The sequence below is a fragment of the Dermatophagoides farinae genome, chromosome 2, assembly GCF_024713945.1.
Source record: "Dermatophagoides farinae isolate YC_2012a chromosome 2, ASM2471394v1, whole genome shotgun sequence".
Taxonomy (NCBI): Eukaryota; Metazoa; Arthropoda; class Arachnida; order Sarcoptiformes; family Pyroglyphidae; genus Dermatophagoides; species Dermatophagoides farinae.
In genome coordinates this window covers 3,978,926-3,993,585 of record NC_134678.1, presented here as the reverse complement: position 1 = coordinate 3,993,585, position 14,660 = coordinate 3,978,926, and the positions used below count along the sequence as shown (strand labels likewise).

Here is a 14,660-nt window from a genome sequence, read left to right as displayed (position 1 = left end):
AATTATTTATTATTTTAATTTATATAATGATTATGATGATGGTTAATAACTTTGTCTCTTCCAATTATAATGAACTTTTGCGTAGGACATGAGCTGATTTTTGTGTTTGTTTTTTTTTTTTTTTTTTTTTGATGATGATGATGATGATGAACAATTGTGGTTCGCGAATCATTTGAATACACATGTTTTGATTCTTTATATAGCAAGAAATGTCCGAAAAAAAGTTTCACTAAACAATCATTGTGTTCTCAATGTACAAAAAATAAATGATTGACGATCCGAATTGTACAAATTCACAAGAACTGTATGAATGTTTTGATTTTTTTTATAATCTGCTTGATGTTCATTCATGTATGATGAGTATGATGTCCAAATGACTTAAAAAATTAGATTTCGATTTTAAAACTGGCGACCGGAAACAATTTTGATAATAACCATTAACCGATTCTCATATTACATCATTGTATTTTTATTTGACTATAAACAAATAAGATTTGTTTGTACAGTAAATATCGCTGTTAGCATTCTGTTGTTGTCTGTGTTGTTGTGTTGTTATTGTGTTTGTTGCTTGATTTAGACATCACACCATTGCATGATTTATTAAATTTGATTTTGATTCTTATTGATGGAAATCATAGCCAATCGGTCGTACAATAAAAAAAACCAGATCATACACCCACATGAAAAAAATGTAATGCGTAAAGTGTGTCTATAGTATTTGGGTGCACGAGAGCCAATCTAGTAGCTTGTAGGCTGGTTGATATTAAATAATAAAAATAATTTTTTTAAATTTTTTAAATTCGTTCTTGAACATTTTTGAACAGCTTCACTTAATTCCACATATACAATCTATTCATTGATCATTGTTGGCAGTCCGGAAATTTTAAAATTTTGATTTTTTTTTCATTTAGAATATAATGATGGCGGTTGATAATGATGAATAATATTCCCAGGTTATTATATTCAATACGAAGGCAATTTAATCGGCAACATTGTTAGAATTTTTATTATTATAGAATAAAATGAAAACAGACTGGTTAATTTTTAAACGGAATTCAAATTAAAATGATGAGAAACGTGACACGGTTTGCAGTTTTTTTTTCAATATTTATAATAAAGAAGTTTATTATTCAAATCAGATGACAGCAGGCTTTATTAATGTCATCATCAAATTGATATTCGATTACAATGAAGAATTCACAAGCATTCACACATAAACGGACGATAATTAATTGCAATTCGATCTTCAATGACATATAATGTACAGAATGATGCGTTCCATTGGCAAAAAAAAATCTCTTTAGGTCGCTTTGGGCGGCATACTTTCTTTGTATATAAACAATATAATCCAATCCAATCCAAATGCGTCAATCAATCGTCTATCAATTGGAAATTTTGGAAAACAAAATCGCCATCATCATGTTTTCAAAAAAAAGGATTTTCGAGAATATCAAAAACCAATATTCAAAGCAAACATTTCAGAAAATTGAGCAAAAAACGATTCATTTGAAATTTTCATACAAAATGCTTGTTTACATTCACTTATTTTCCAATGTTTAATTTCCTAATACATACACACACACACACGCACACAAACAGAAATAGACAACAAAAACCATTTTTAAATGATATGATGATTGCTAACTCTCACTCTCTTTTCATGTCGCTATATATTCCAAATTATTATATTTCAATTTAGGACAAATTATCAGAATTTCAATTTTACGTGTTGCTGCTTTTGGCACATTGCAATGATATTAATAATAATGTTATTGTTTGTCGATATGTTAATATCATCAAATATTGATAAATTTCTCTCACAGCGTGTATCTTGCTTACGTCTATAGATGTGTAACGGGCAAACACGGTTTTTTTTCATGAATAAAACTTCATTGATAATTTCATTTATGGCTGTTCATTATATACAATATAATAGCTTGCCTATCGTTACAATTCACCATGTCATCATGGCAATCATTTATGTTGTGTTGATTCAGTTACCATTTTTTTTTCGTACACAAACACTGTTTTAAAAGAAATCAATATTTTTCCCTTTTGCAATTATTGAATCATATTTTTGCAATATCAAAGTTTGATAATTCACACTAAAGAAAGAAAAAACGTACAAATAACCAAACTATATGAGATTTATAGTATGCTAGAATTATTCAAGTGAATGAATCGATTCTATCTACGTCTTTTTTCTTTGAGGAATTATTCATTAATTTAACCTAGATAAAATCAGTGTCGATATATAATGACCATAGTATTTTGTCCATAATAGTATACAGTGTTAGAATTTCTATTATGGATTCAATGGATGTTTAGTTTCGGCGTTTTGTTAGTTTAATTTTTCCCACTTTTTTATGAGGGTAAATCAGATCAAGCGGGCCAAATAACAAGTATTTTTTTCCTGTAGTTTTTTAATTTGTCTTAGAGACCATATGTAGAGCAAATATGTGATGAATCTGCTCATTGGCGTTATCCATATACGCAAACATCAACATAAGGCGTGTCTTTAAGAGGCTTGTCATAGGCTCAGTCTTCGTGATATCTATGCGCTGTTATGTTTTATTCGTGGTTCATATTGTGGCGCTTTTTTTGGTATAAAAACGCATGCAACCATTGAATTCTAGACATTATTCACTTGTTTTGAACTGAATTCGATTCCAAACGAAATTTGATCAACAATAAGCAACTTCCTGTCTTTGACTTGAACTACTTAATAACCATTCTCATCATCAAGGATCACATTCAACAAACACTCGAATCTTGGAAAAAAAGCCTTTTTACTCTGGTCAACTTTGTGTTTCTGTAGCTGGAACCGGAAATATTGAATTCTCTATTTACAGCTCTATCTCATGCCAACAAAAATTCATCGACGAAATATTTGTTTAAAAATTATCGATTTTATCGACATAAAATCTCAACTTAATTCCAGAAAAAATAATGTCGTCAATTATCATAGTGAACAATAACAACATGTTGATCAAAATGCTCTCACTAGTGATGGCTATGATAATCGTACAGTCATCCATTTGTCAATCGTTAGTCATTCCCGATTCTCAAAGCCAACGGTTGAAAGCTGAAAGACAGCGTCAAGATTCCAGCAGTAGCAATGTCCGTCAACGGCGATCAACAATAGCTGGTGAACCACTTTGGGATGGTAATGATATAAATGGTGACAAAGTTTTTTTGGTTAATAATATTAGTATCATTTTGTTCATAATGTTAATAAATGACAGGAACTACATCTAAACTAGCAGGTAACCGAATTGTACTAACTAAACGATCGATTGGTGATGATAATACTGCTGCATATGCTGGACATTCAATCATGCGATTTGGTCGTGCACCACATAACATCATGCATTTCGGTAAACGATCAAACAATGATGAAGATACTGCTGCAAGTCAGCTGGAAGCAATGGCCAATCAAGTTCCAGATACTGGTTCTTCGTTTGCCGATGATTATTATGGTGGCAATAAAGGATCATCAGTACGTTACATTCTGGTACCAGTCATGGTACCATCATCAGCATCATCACATCCGTATTCATCTCAGCCATCATCATCCTCAACTGCTAATGATGCGCTTAGACATTATCTAAGTAAAAAATCGGCAGAAAATCTTGAAACAAGTCGTGGAGTTTTTATGCATTTTGGCTAGTCAAATAATCAAATAATGATATCCAACGGCAGAAATTCAAATCACCCAAACACACAAAATACATATATACTTAAAACTTGATCAATTTCAGACATTCAAGTATTATCGCATCATTCAATCAATCATTCTTTGTTCTTAATTCATTGTGTCATTTATTTTTAAATTATGATTTTTACCAAATAATTTTATTTCTTTGTGCGAACACATACACACACACACACACATACTATTGCAGACATTCATTGAATGATAGATACACTGACACACGCACAGGAATGAGGGTTCGGATTTAAATTCCGGTTGATGTGGAATTTTATTTCCTTTCTCTCTTTCTCCCTCTTGATCTTTCTTGTTGTTTACTCAAATTTACTATTACCTAATATATAATAATATTATGGATGTATTTGTTCTCTTTGATGATATTATGATGAAACACTGATGATGATTATAATAACAAACGGCCATGACAATAATGATGATGATGATTGATCAAACATTATCTACTGATGCATTCTTCTATTCTCTTCAAAAAACGGAAACCATTATTATTATAACAACAACAACAACAACAACAACAATTAATCTATTGTGGAAAAAAAATATTTGTCATTTTTCATGAATTAAATTTTCTGGTTATTTTCATTCAATTGTTGTTTTATGATTTTTAACAAAATAAAAAAAAAAATTTATTCAATGTAGATATGTGAGATCTGAATATATAGAATATATTAATCAAAAACCAAAGTGCTGCTTCTGTTTTGTGCGTGTGTACTGTGAAACAATCGTATAATTTTGAACTGATTGATGATTTCCTCTTAGGAATGTGTCAAGGCCCATTGGGTAGTGTAAAATAGCCAAAATTCCGATTGTTAGACCAATACAATCAATGTTTGTTTTTTTTTTCACACACAAAAAAAAATGTAGGTGAGAAATATTGTTGAATACAATTGAAATGAATCAAACAAAATGCTGATTGTTCTAGTTCATTTTCATTCCGGAGAATTTATTTCTGGAATTGTAACATTCAATTTCATAAAAAATTTTTGTTCTACTGTTGATTTTTCATTATGATAATAGAAATTATTAATAAAAGGATTTTTTTTACGCTTTGTATGATTCAGTAGCAACAATAACAATTGAAGTGAATCAAATCAATATGAATTTCTCAATATTTACCCTGCATATGCATTTGTCAATATCTGCTTTCAATCAGAAAAAAATAATGTGTCACCACGAATGAAAATTTTAATACACACCAGCTAGTTGTGAACGGATATTTATGATCAACTAGGTAAGGGATTAGTCTATTCTTTTTTCTTCGATTGTTTAATGAAAATTCAAAGATTACCAGCAGATTTTTTATGTTTATTTTGATTCGTCAATAATTAATCGCATTTAATTTTAATTTGTGATGTTTCGATGAGATTTGATCTTGTTTTTAAAATAAAAAACAAAGATTTGCCAACAAAAGTTCTGTTTCATTCATCTATATGTCAACAATCAAGTCCTAGAGTTTTTAAGTATTCGATCTGCTAAGGTCCCATGGCTGCCATTATCTATTCACTTTGTTGATTAAATTTTCAAAACAAATTAAGAAGGAAAATTCGAAACCTAAAATTGAAATGATTAGCCAATACTAATGTACATTGGATATAACGAACAAACAAACAGGCAAAAGTAATCAATGTTTGATTTGTTTCATGTTTTTAAACACTTTGTAAGTCACCATACATTTCAATGTGGGTGAATGAAGAAAAAAATCAAAATATTTCCTTTTTTTTGATGTTTTTATTTTCTCAAAAACAAGCTCGTTAAAAATTGATCTTTCTTATTCATTTCCATAGTATATAAATGACATAAATGACAATTCTATATATAGTCTATTCTAGTCATTATAAATTGAATGGTTTATACAACATTGTGCGTCAATGTTTAATTATAATGATTAGTACAATTATTTTAACATCAACATGTACGGTTTTAAATTAGTAAATTGAAAAAATTCCGTATACATTCAGTCATTTTTTCTAAAAATCCAGAATAACTGACCTAGCTACTACCGGGCACCACAACAATCATCATCAATGATCTAGCATCAAATCAGATTTTGAACATCCATAAAAGAAACTTTCTCGTTGTTTTTGTTATTCTTTCCATTCAAAAGAATGACGATTCAACAAACAACAAAAAAGTTTGCTCGATTAATTAATGATTGAAGCCAGGACATTGAGACCAAACCGTTGATATTTTACTTCAAGTTTATTTTCATTATATAAAATTTGCTTTTGCGTGTATATCTTTTTTTTCTAATTACAAATTTCAACTATATTTGTGAGTGGAACAAAAATTTTTGAAATTTTGATTTTATATGAAAAGTTTAATGCAGGTGGTATCGATTATTTTTGTTTTTGTATTCATTCATATTATAAATAGCAAAGGCTAAAAGATCGACGAGATAATTCTCCCACGAAAATCTCTTGCTGCATATTCATCATTAATTCAATGAATTCGTCTAATTGACAGCCAGCCAGCCAGTTTTTACATATTGATCTTTTTTTAAAAGAAAAAAGTGTTTACATGGAATCAGATTGTGAATAATCCAGAAAATGAATTTCAATTCATTTGGCTATTATATTAAAGCCAACCATGTATGCAACCAAACAATCCATTAACATATTCATTAATTTAAATAAACTATCACAATGTGTTATGATTTTTTTTTTGGATTTGTTGTTGTTGTTGTTGTCGTTCCTGCTTTCAACAAATAACGACTACATGTTTTCTAAGAGTTTTCCATGTGTAAGAATATTGAATTGACCGGAAATTAAAAATTCAATGTATGCGCGTATGTAAATAACTTAAAAGTTGACTTCACTGTCATTATTCAATCGAAAGAATTGTTGTGTTACATCAATTGATGAAATGTGACTAGAATTATTTATCAATTTCTCTTTTATATCTACTTTCGTTCATTGTCGTTGGACATATTTTATCCATTGTTGATTAAACGCCTTGGGCTGGTATACATGCGAATTGTCCCAATTAATCATTGGAGAAATTGTATTATTTGAGCTTTTGTAATGAATTGAAGCATAGATGATTGTTGAGGAAACTTTATTTCAAACCTAATATATAGTTTGATTGTTATTTTGAAACAATCAATGGTAGACCATATATGTCATGGTCGAAATAATATAATATTACAATTTATGACAAAACGCGCAAGCTCATTTACAAAGATATTTGAATCAGCATAAAACCAAAATGACCATAAACACACACACACATATGATGATAATGAATACAAACATCCACTTAAGAATGGAAAGCGTTGTCTAAACTCAATTAGATAAACAATTTCTTTCTTTATTTCTAAGATTTAAATGAAATGATAATTCAACTGTACAGATATTGTCAAGTCATTTATTTATAATCCAATCATTTGCTGAAGCATCATTGTTGCTTCGGAATCTAAGAATTTTCATTTTTCCTCACTTTTGTTTGGTAGTCGTTGTTTTTGTATATGATCATAAGGACTAGATAGAATGGAAACGAGAATAACATTAGATAAAATGTCAAGTCCAAAATAAACAACAGGCTATGCTATCCAATTCCCGAAAACTTTTTTTTTCTATGGATAATGCATTCGGTAAATGTGTTAGTGTGTGTGTGTGTGTGTGACAAGCAAACAAAAAATACTAAATTCTGTCACTTGAGCAATTCTTTTTTTTTTTTTTTGGTCGATCTGACTGATTATGCACTTTGTTGTCATTAATCAATTATATGATATGGCTCGATTGAAGCGTATGAAGATAATATTTCAACATAAGCACGTATATGAGACCAATAATGATCATTTACTATATCAATCATTCTTATGATGCATATTATTGCTTGCCTAGATGAAAGAATCCTTAAATTCCATTGGCATCATACACTAGCTAGCAATGAAACATGATTTGTTGATACATTCTTTGACTACAAATGGATTAAATTACACGATAAAAGCAACAGCCTTTACAGTATAAACAATGTATTTATTGTATACAATCTCTACACATATTTACACCCATTGTGATAAGAAAGAAAGTAAAATGATTTTCATTCTAGCGGCATAACATCCGATCAAAACATACAATTCTTTTATAATGACTACCCATTACCATTAAAAACCGACATGTATATGATCTTTATTTCTAATTCATAGAATTCCAGTTACGATAAAATCATTCTGAAAAAAATATTTAAAATGTACATTCCATTATGTACAAAAGTTTTCAATTTTTTTAATCGAAAAATAACAATCAAACCTCAGTCTTAAATGTTCAAACAGCAGTTTTACTACCAATAAAATCATTTCATAGATGTGAATGCTATTTCATCTATGAAAGTGGGTCTTTCTTTTTTTCCAATACGTTCATTCATACAAATAAATTCACATTTCTTCTCAAATTATAGTTCATCATCGAAATATGCTTCAGTCATTAAGGCGAATGATAGAATATTTTGAAAAATTGGTGATTGGATTGAAATGTTTAGTAATTGTGTTGTAAATGATTTTCATGGATTCTAATCATGCATAGTCTGACTCAGCAATGACCAATAATAGAATCGATTGCTACGTTTTATATGAAATATCATTTCGTTTCACCAAGTTAAATAACGAATTTACATTCATCCATCGAAACCTCATCGAATCACTAATATCATAAAGCAATAAATTGAAAAAAAATAGAAATAAGAAAAAGAGTACAAATGCTAAATAACAACCAATTTATGATATAGTGTATGAAAATGATTAAGGACAAAATTTATTATGATTATTTTCACTGTGCATTCATGTGATAAGAATTTCAAAACTTTTTCATGACTTTTTTAATCAATGCCAAACGTTGTTTATGTGCTTCAGTGATAAGACATTTTTTAGGACCACGATTCATGGCCATACCGGCAACAGCACTGTTACCGGATCCGACACTGTTACTGCCGGAAATATGAGGAGTACCAGAGCCTGCGGCTGATATTTGTTGCTGTTGCTGCTGACCTACGTTAGATGATGAACTACTGCCGGCACCACCACTATATACACCAACGACTCCATCAACACCAAATCCGGGTATCCACATATTCCAATTCATATCTAACGCTAGTTGAACATCTTTCACATCTAAATGATTGGATTTTCGATGTTTAGCTAGCATACATGCTTGCGAAACCAATGATTCGATAAAATCATCAGCCAACGATAGCAGCACATCTTCCACTTCTTCTTCCAATTGTTCATTTGGATCTACTTGCTCAACCAATTCTTTGAGTCTTTGTTTATCTAGAGCAACTACAGGTGGTGGTGGTGGTGGCACCGGTGATTTCGATTCATTGTTTTGAATGCTCTTGTTGTTCTTATCTATCGCTTCGTTATCGATTTTCTGTTGTCCATTAGGGGTTGCAACCGATGATTTAGCTGTGAATGTATTTGTTTGTTGTAAAAGGGCAGCTGTGGTCACTGGTGGCATGGTCGTGAATGATCCAGTGTTGTTTTGATTGGCAAGAATTTCTGTTTTGACCATAACCATTGGTTGGGATTGATTGGGATGAAACTGTGGTTGTTGTGTATTCATAATCGGTGCTCCAATCATTGAATTTATTGGTGGTTGTTGTTGCTGCTGTTGATAGCCAAAATTACCACTATGGATCATGGTACTTTGTTGATGAGCAGCGGCAGTCGTAGTACTAGGTGATGGATTTAAAATGAATGTCGTCGCACCAGCTGGTTGTTGATGAGTTGATTGTCGCAAACCAACCCCAGGATTCAACGATACACTTATGGGAATGTTAGCATTGGCTTGTGCACCATCATTTTGATGTGATGAAGACATTTTATTCACAATCGAATCCTATTACCTTTCAAATAATTGAAAAGTAAACATTTAATCAATTGTCAATACAAAAATCAATACAAATCAACTTACAAAGATCAGCCGTTACATATGACAAATGATAACAACAAAACTCAAAATAATAATAATAATAATAAATAAAAAATAATCGGCGTGTGTGAATCAAGCCTTACAGAATATTGGTTGCTCAATAGTTATATTGAATTCTCGCCAACAGATGGCGTATAATTCTAACGCATTTCAGATTCTTTAAATTTTCGAATGAATAAAATCAGTAAGTACAATTAATAAATCATATGCCGTTACTTTTGTTAGTTGAATAATTTTTGGTTCCATTTTTGGTTACAGGATACAATCTAAATTGCATTTGAAAGACACTGTTGTCAATTTTGTCACTAAACTATGCTATATTTTTACTCACGAATTCTATGCCGCTTTTATTATTACTCTTATGATGATGATGATGATGATATGACATGCTTTTGCACTTTAAATCCTCTATCATTCAATTCTTGCAACATTCTATTCAGAACGTATAGGTGAAGTCTTTAATACACAGAGACAAACAAGCAAATTGTCCCTAATGGATGGGATGGAATTGTATGTTGAAGAATGAATTCTTTTTTCATGTTGCCTAAATGATGTGATCATTCACTATTAACGATGACATCAATTGCCATTATATATGCGGTTAACCACAAAACACTTTTTTCATTTTTTTTTTCACTATTTGTCAAACGATTTTGACAGAGTCGACAAAAACACCATTGCTTTTTTCATGATTATCATCATTAGATGGTGGTGATGATCGGCATTTGTACTGGATATATATGTTATTGTCATCAAACATTGACAACACAAAAAAGTCAAGTGAATCATGCCGGTGAATCCATCATAAATCGAACCAAGGATAACTATTTCAATCTAATCAAAGAAATCATCTCAAACAGAATGTGGTATTTTTCAAAATTTTGCAATTTTCTTCTTATTCAATTTCGTCCGAATTATCAATGTAAATTTTTTCTCAATATCCCAAATGTGTGCACCTCTTTTGAAACTGACACTTTTGTTAGCATATCACCTTAACTTTGAGTGAATAAAAATCTACATAAAAAATTATCACTTAACACCACACACACATCTACGCACAAATGTATTCCTAACAGATGAATGCGCTTGTATGATGAACTGATAATGAATTCAATGTAGAGCTACTTGAGTGAACGTCTGATCATAATGATTTCAATTGAAGAGTTGACTAATTTGCAATTCAAAAAAGTGTCGAATTACTTTCACCAAAGTTATCAAAGTGTCATCTTTTGGTCCAATGCAAAAAAACTATTGGTTTGATGAAACAAATCCAAATGGTGATCAGTCAATGAATGATACTGTTGACCAATACACACTAGCTATCTAAATACGAAACAGATTGTGAATTTAGTATCTTTAAAAAAAGTAGTAGTATTTAAGACAAGTGAATTTGCAGTTTAATTTTCAATTTTTCTAATTTGAAAAAATATGAAAACTATATCTGCCTTAGTGCCCGTGATTTGAAGCTCTTGAAAGGTTAACATCCATCCACACAAACAGTTTTAACACTCAAGAACGTCAGGAATAGTACCTATAAAATTTGGTTTTGGCTTGATTCTGCTCAAATTATATATCTACGGTATTTTTGGCACACCTGGATCGACAATTTATTTTGAATTTTTCTTTGGACACATGACATTTGGATTTTTTTTAGGAATCTGAGGCTGCAACTAATGACAAAATATTTTCCATCATAGTGAGTCATTAATCGAGAAAAAATCGGACAAAAGTCATACTATTCTAATCGTATCAAATAATTTGTAGTTTCGTTTGAATTTGGAATTTGAAATTTAAATTTTTTCCAATTGTCAAAAGTTTGATTCGAATAGATCTGAATGTTCATTTGGTCATTATATGACAAACGAATATCTGTGGCCATCAATAGTAGTAGTTCATGGATGCTTTGGTAACGGCTGTTAAATGGATTTCATCTGATTGTGTTTTGTGTACACGATGACGCCTGAATTTTGTCAAAAAACGGTCATCATTGTAATCGTTGAACAAAAGACAAACACACACAATGTGAAAATCATAATCATCATTGTCGACATTTTATAATTTAAATTTTAAATGACCGAAAAATTCTTTTTTTTTGTTGGTTCGACCATTGAAATAACATTTAGATTTTTCGTTCGGATAAATGTGTGTATATGAAAAATCGGCCAACATTGATCGGAACATGTACACACACAAATTTTTTTCTTTTTTTGCTTGCACGATAACTAACCGAATAATCGACACATTCACCACACGGACTACTTTCTCTTTCCTCATCTTTTTTTTTCTTTTGGTTTTTCTTTCTCTCTGGTTTGATTCTGATAACGCGACCACAATCACCAAAGCCGCCAGGCTTATTCGGTCCGTTTGCTTGCTTTTGGTCTTTTATTTTTAACAGTAAAAAACAGCTATCAAACCAGATAATGATTATATACCCGACAAGACCCGGGAATCTTGTGTGTTCATGTGTGTGTGTGTGACCACAATTTTTTTTACCCACATAGATCTTCAGATTCGTACACACACACACACACATACACAATAGGTCCAAACCTTAATGATGATGGACGAGAAAAATTACACTCTTGCATACAATTTTGGTTGAGGCTTGGATGCTTTGGATGTTTGATCTTATCAGCCGATGACCATAGCATCAAAAATAGTTTATGTACGGTTCTATGGTTGATGATGATGACCATGATGGTGTCAATGTTAAATTGTGCAAACAAAGTTCCTCGCTGGGGATGTTCAGGCTTTTTGTCACACAAAGTCATTATATTCTACACAGCAATAGCAACAACAAATAAAATCTGAGGACAAAAGATTATCGAGTTATAATTTCATCGCTTAAGTTTGGTCAGATTTACTGAGAATTTTTCAGAAATGATTTAAATTTACGCGATTTTTTTTCATATATGTGTATCCTCTAGTTTAAACCACAATGATTGTAATGAGGACGGTAAGAATTCTTTTTTTCTGAGGTACCTTGACCGGCCAGATGTTACCAAATGTTTATGTCACCGTCGAACAACTGAAATATTGATCAGAGACAATATTTTGATATTATATTACAGATCGATTCTGGTTCCCATTGATATTGATTTCATGAGAATGTTTTCATGAAAATTAATAAACACAGCAGTTGGTCTGATTCTAACCAATGATCGGCCTAATGTTTTCAATGTTCCAAAAGAATGTTCTCTTATTTTTGTTATTAACGCAGCCATTGTTTCCATCTATCCGATTCTTAGATTGTGGTCGGTTTTGTTCTCGGTTGTTGGTCATCATCATCATAATAATATTTTGTAGAGACCTACTAATTCAAGACTAATTTTCTTTTCTTCACTTTTACCCTCTGAATTTTTCGTTTTTTCTTTAATGTGTTTTTTTTTGTACAGATGATGATCTATTGTCTTTTTCTGGTATTTCAAAAAGTCAAAACCAATGGTTGTCATTGTATGAAGTAAAAATAGAATTCTTTTAAATTCGAAACGTTCTATCGTTTCATCTCTTGATCATGTATTCAATGATGTCAATAACAGATCGATTGTTACTGACACTCCATGAGTCTAAACGGCCGACACTTGACTATTTGTGAATGAATCTAGAGTGTGACAATTTGTTCCACAAAAATGGATCAGTCGTCGTGTGAATTTCACTAAGGTTGAATGTGTGCGTGTATGTGTGCAAGTGTTTAGTTACAAATACAAAAACAATTTTTCGGTGAAATATTATTAAACATTGGCCAACAAAAATAGTTGAATTGACTCAATGAACAAGAATTGATTGTCAAGATTCAAGTGTCTCTCTTACTCTCTTAGTGGTAATGAATTCGGCAACAAAACATGCAACTTTTTTTGACCGACCGAATAAGGAACATTTTTCTCTCCGAACTCAGTTCATTCTTTTGTGAGAAAAAGTCACATCTTCATCACACACACACACACACACACACAAAATCATCATCATCATGGCTAGCGAATGTAATTGATTTTTCTTTTAGGCGCCCAATTCTTGTTGTTGTCATTGAATTTATTGTTAGTCATTGTTGTCGCTGTTGTATTGGATGACATATACAATGAATTGCTGCGGTGTCGTCAATATATCAATTCACACATGATTCAATTCTATTCGATTCATTTTATTCAGAACACGAGATTCGTTTCGATTGAATGCAATGACGCGATTACATGACCGACAATTTTTTTTTTGGCCAAAATTGAATATAAGTTTGTGCAAGTGTATGTCATGAACATCGTGTCGGTGGGGTGTTGTTACTGTTTTTGTTGATCCAAATAAATTTGCATATTTGGCAGCCTCCAATTCGTTCATTCAATTAACGGCTATGTGCTCTCAACAACTAACGATATCAGCGACAAAAGTATATGTATGAACTGCTTGTTGTAGATAGCATATTTGACAAAATAAAAAAATCAAGAATTGAAACTTGAAATGTATGAGTGAACTTAATTATAAATCGCTGAGTCAAAATACCCATACTCATTGATATCGAATGAATGATGATTTAGATAATTAATTTATAAAATTACACAATTAAAATGTTGAAATGCAGCAGTCACCAGATCCATTGAAGTGTATGAAATTCTTTTGCTTATGGTTTATGATAATAATTATTCATTATATTCACTGTAAATATTAGAAAAAAAACCTATTGCAAAACTAATTTGTACCTAAATCAGAGTTGCAAGTATCTGGCTACCGGATGAATAACTTGAAATTTCTTTTTGTGTCCGTCCAATTGAACCTAAATATTTTAGGAATATAAAAATCATCATGACTATTTAATGTATGAAGATATTTAAAATAAATAAAGCCTTACGGCCATGTCCGGCGTGTGTGTGTGTGTGTTTGTTAGTGCATTTGATATTTCATAATGTAATCAATCAAGCAGTAGAAACACATTCCTAATATTTATTGCTCGAATATGATGATCATAACCAATAATGTCTTCAGGGTATTATTGCTGGTCATTTCCTTTTTTTGGG

At 31.1% G+C, this 14,660-nt stretch overlaps 2 protein-coding genes across 3 annotated transcripts; one reads left to right on the top strand and one right to left on the bottom strand.

The window, feature by feature from the left end:
* Positions 1–2,634: 2,634 nt before the first annotated feature.
* LOC124500023 (uncharacterized) lies at positions 2,635–4,317 on the top strand. Its single transcript, XM_047064041.2, has 2 exons — positions 2,635–3,166; positions 3,246–4,317. The coding sequence occupies exons 1-2, from the start codon at positions 2,950–2,952 to the stop codon at positions 3,668–3,670; spliced, it is 642 nt and encodes a 213-aa protein (XP_046919997.1). The 5' UTR covers positions 2,635–2,949; the 3' UTR covers positions 3,671–4,317.
* A 4,135-nt stretch (positions 4,318–8,452) lies between these two features.
* Positions 8,453–9,745, bottom strand: LOC124499941 (uncharacterized). 2 transcript variants are annotated; one of them, XM_047063935.2, is made up of 2 exons: positions 9,640–9,745; positions 8,453–9,571 (listed from the first exon to the last, which is right to left on the bottom strand). In XM_047063935.2, the coding sequence occupies exon 2, from the start codon at positions 9,544–9,546 to the stop codon at positions 8,524–8,526; it is 1,023 nt and encodes a 340-aa protein (XP_046919891.1). In that variant the 5' UTR covers positions 9,547–9,571; positions 9,640–9,745; the 3' UTR covers positions 8,453–8,523. The 2 variants fall into 2 exon arrangements, with proteins under 2 accessions (XP_046919891.1, XP_046919892.1); XM_047063936.2 differs by having other exon boundaries at positions 8,453–9,564; positions 9,640–9,734.
* Positions 9,746–14,660: the final 4,915 nt, after the last annotated feature.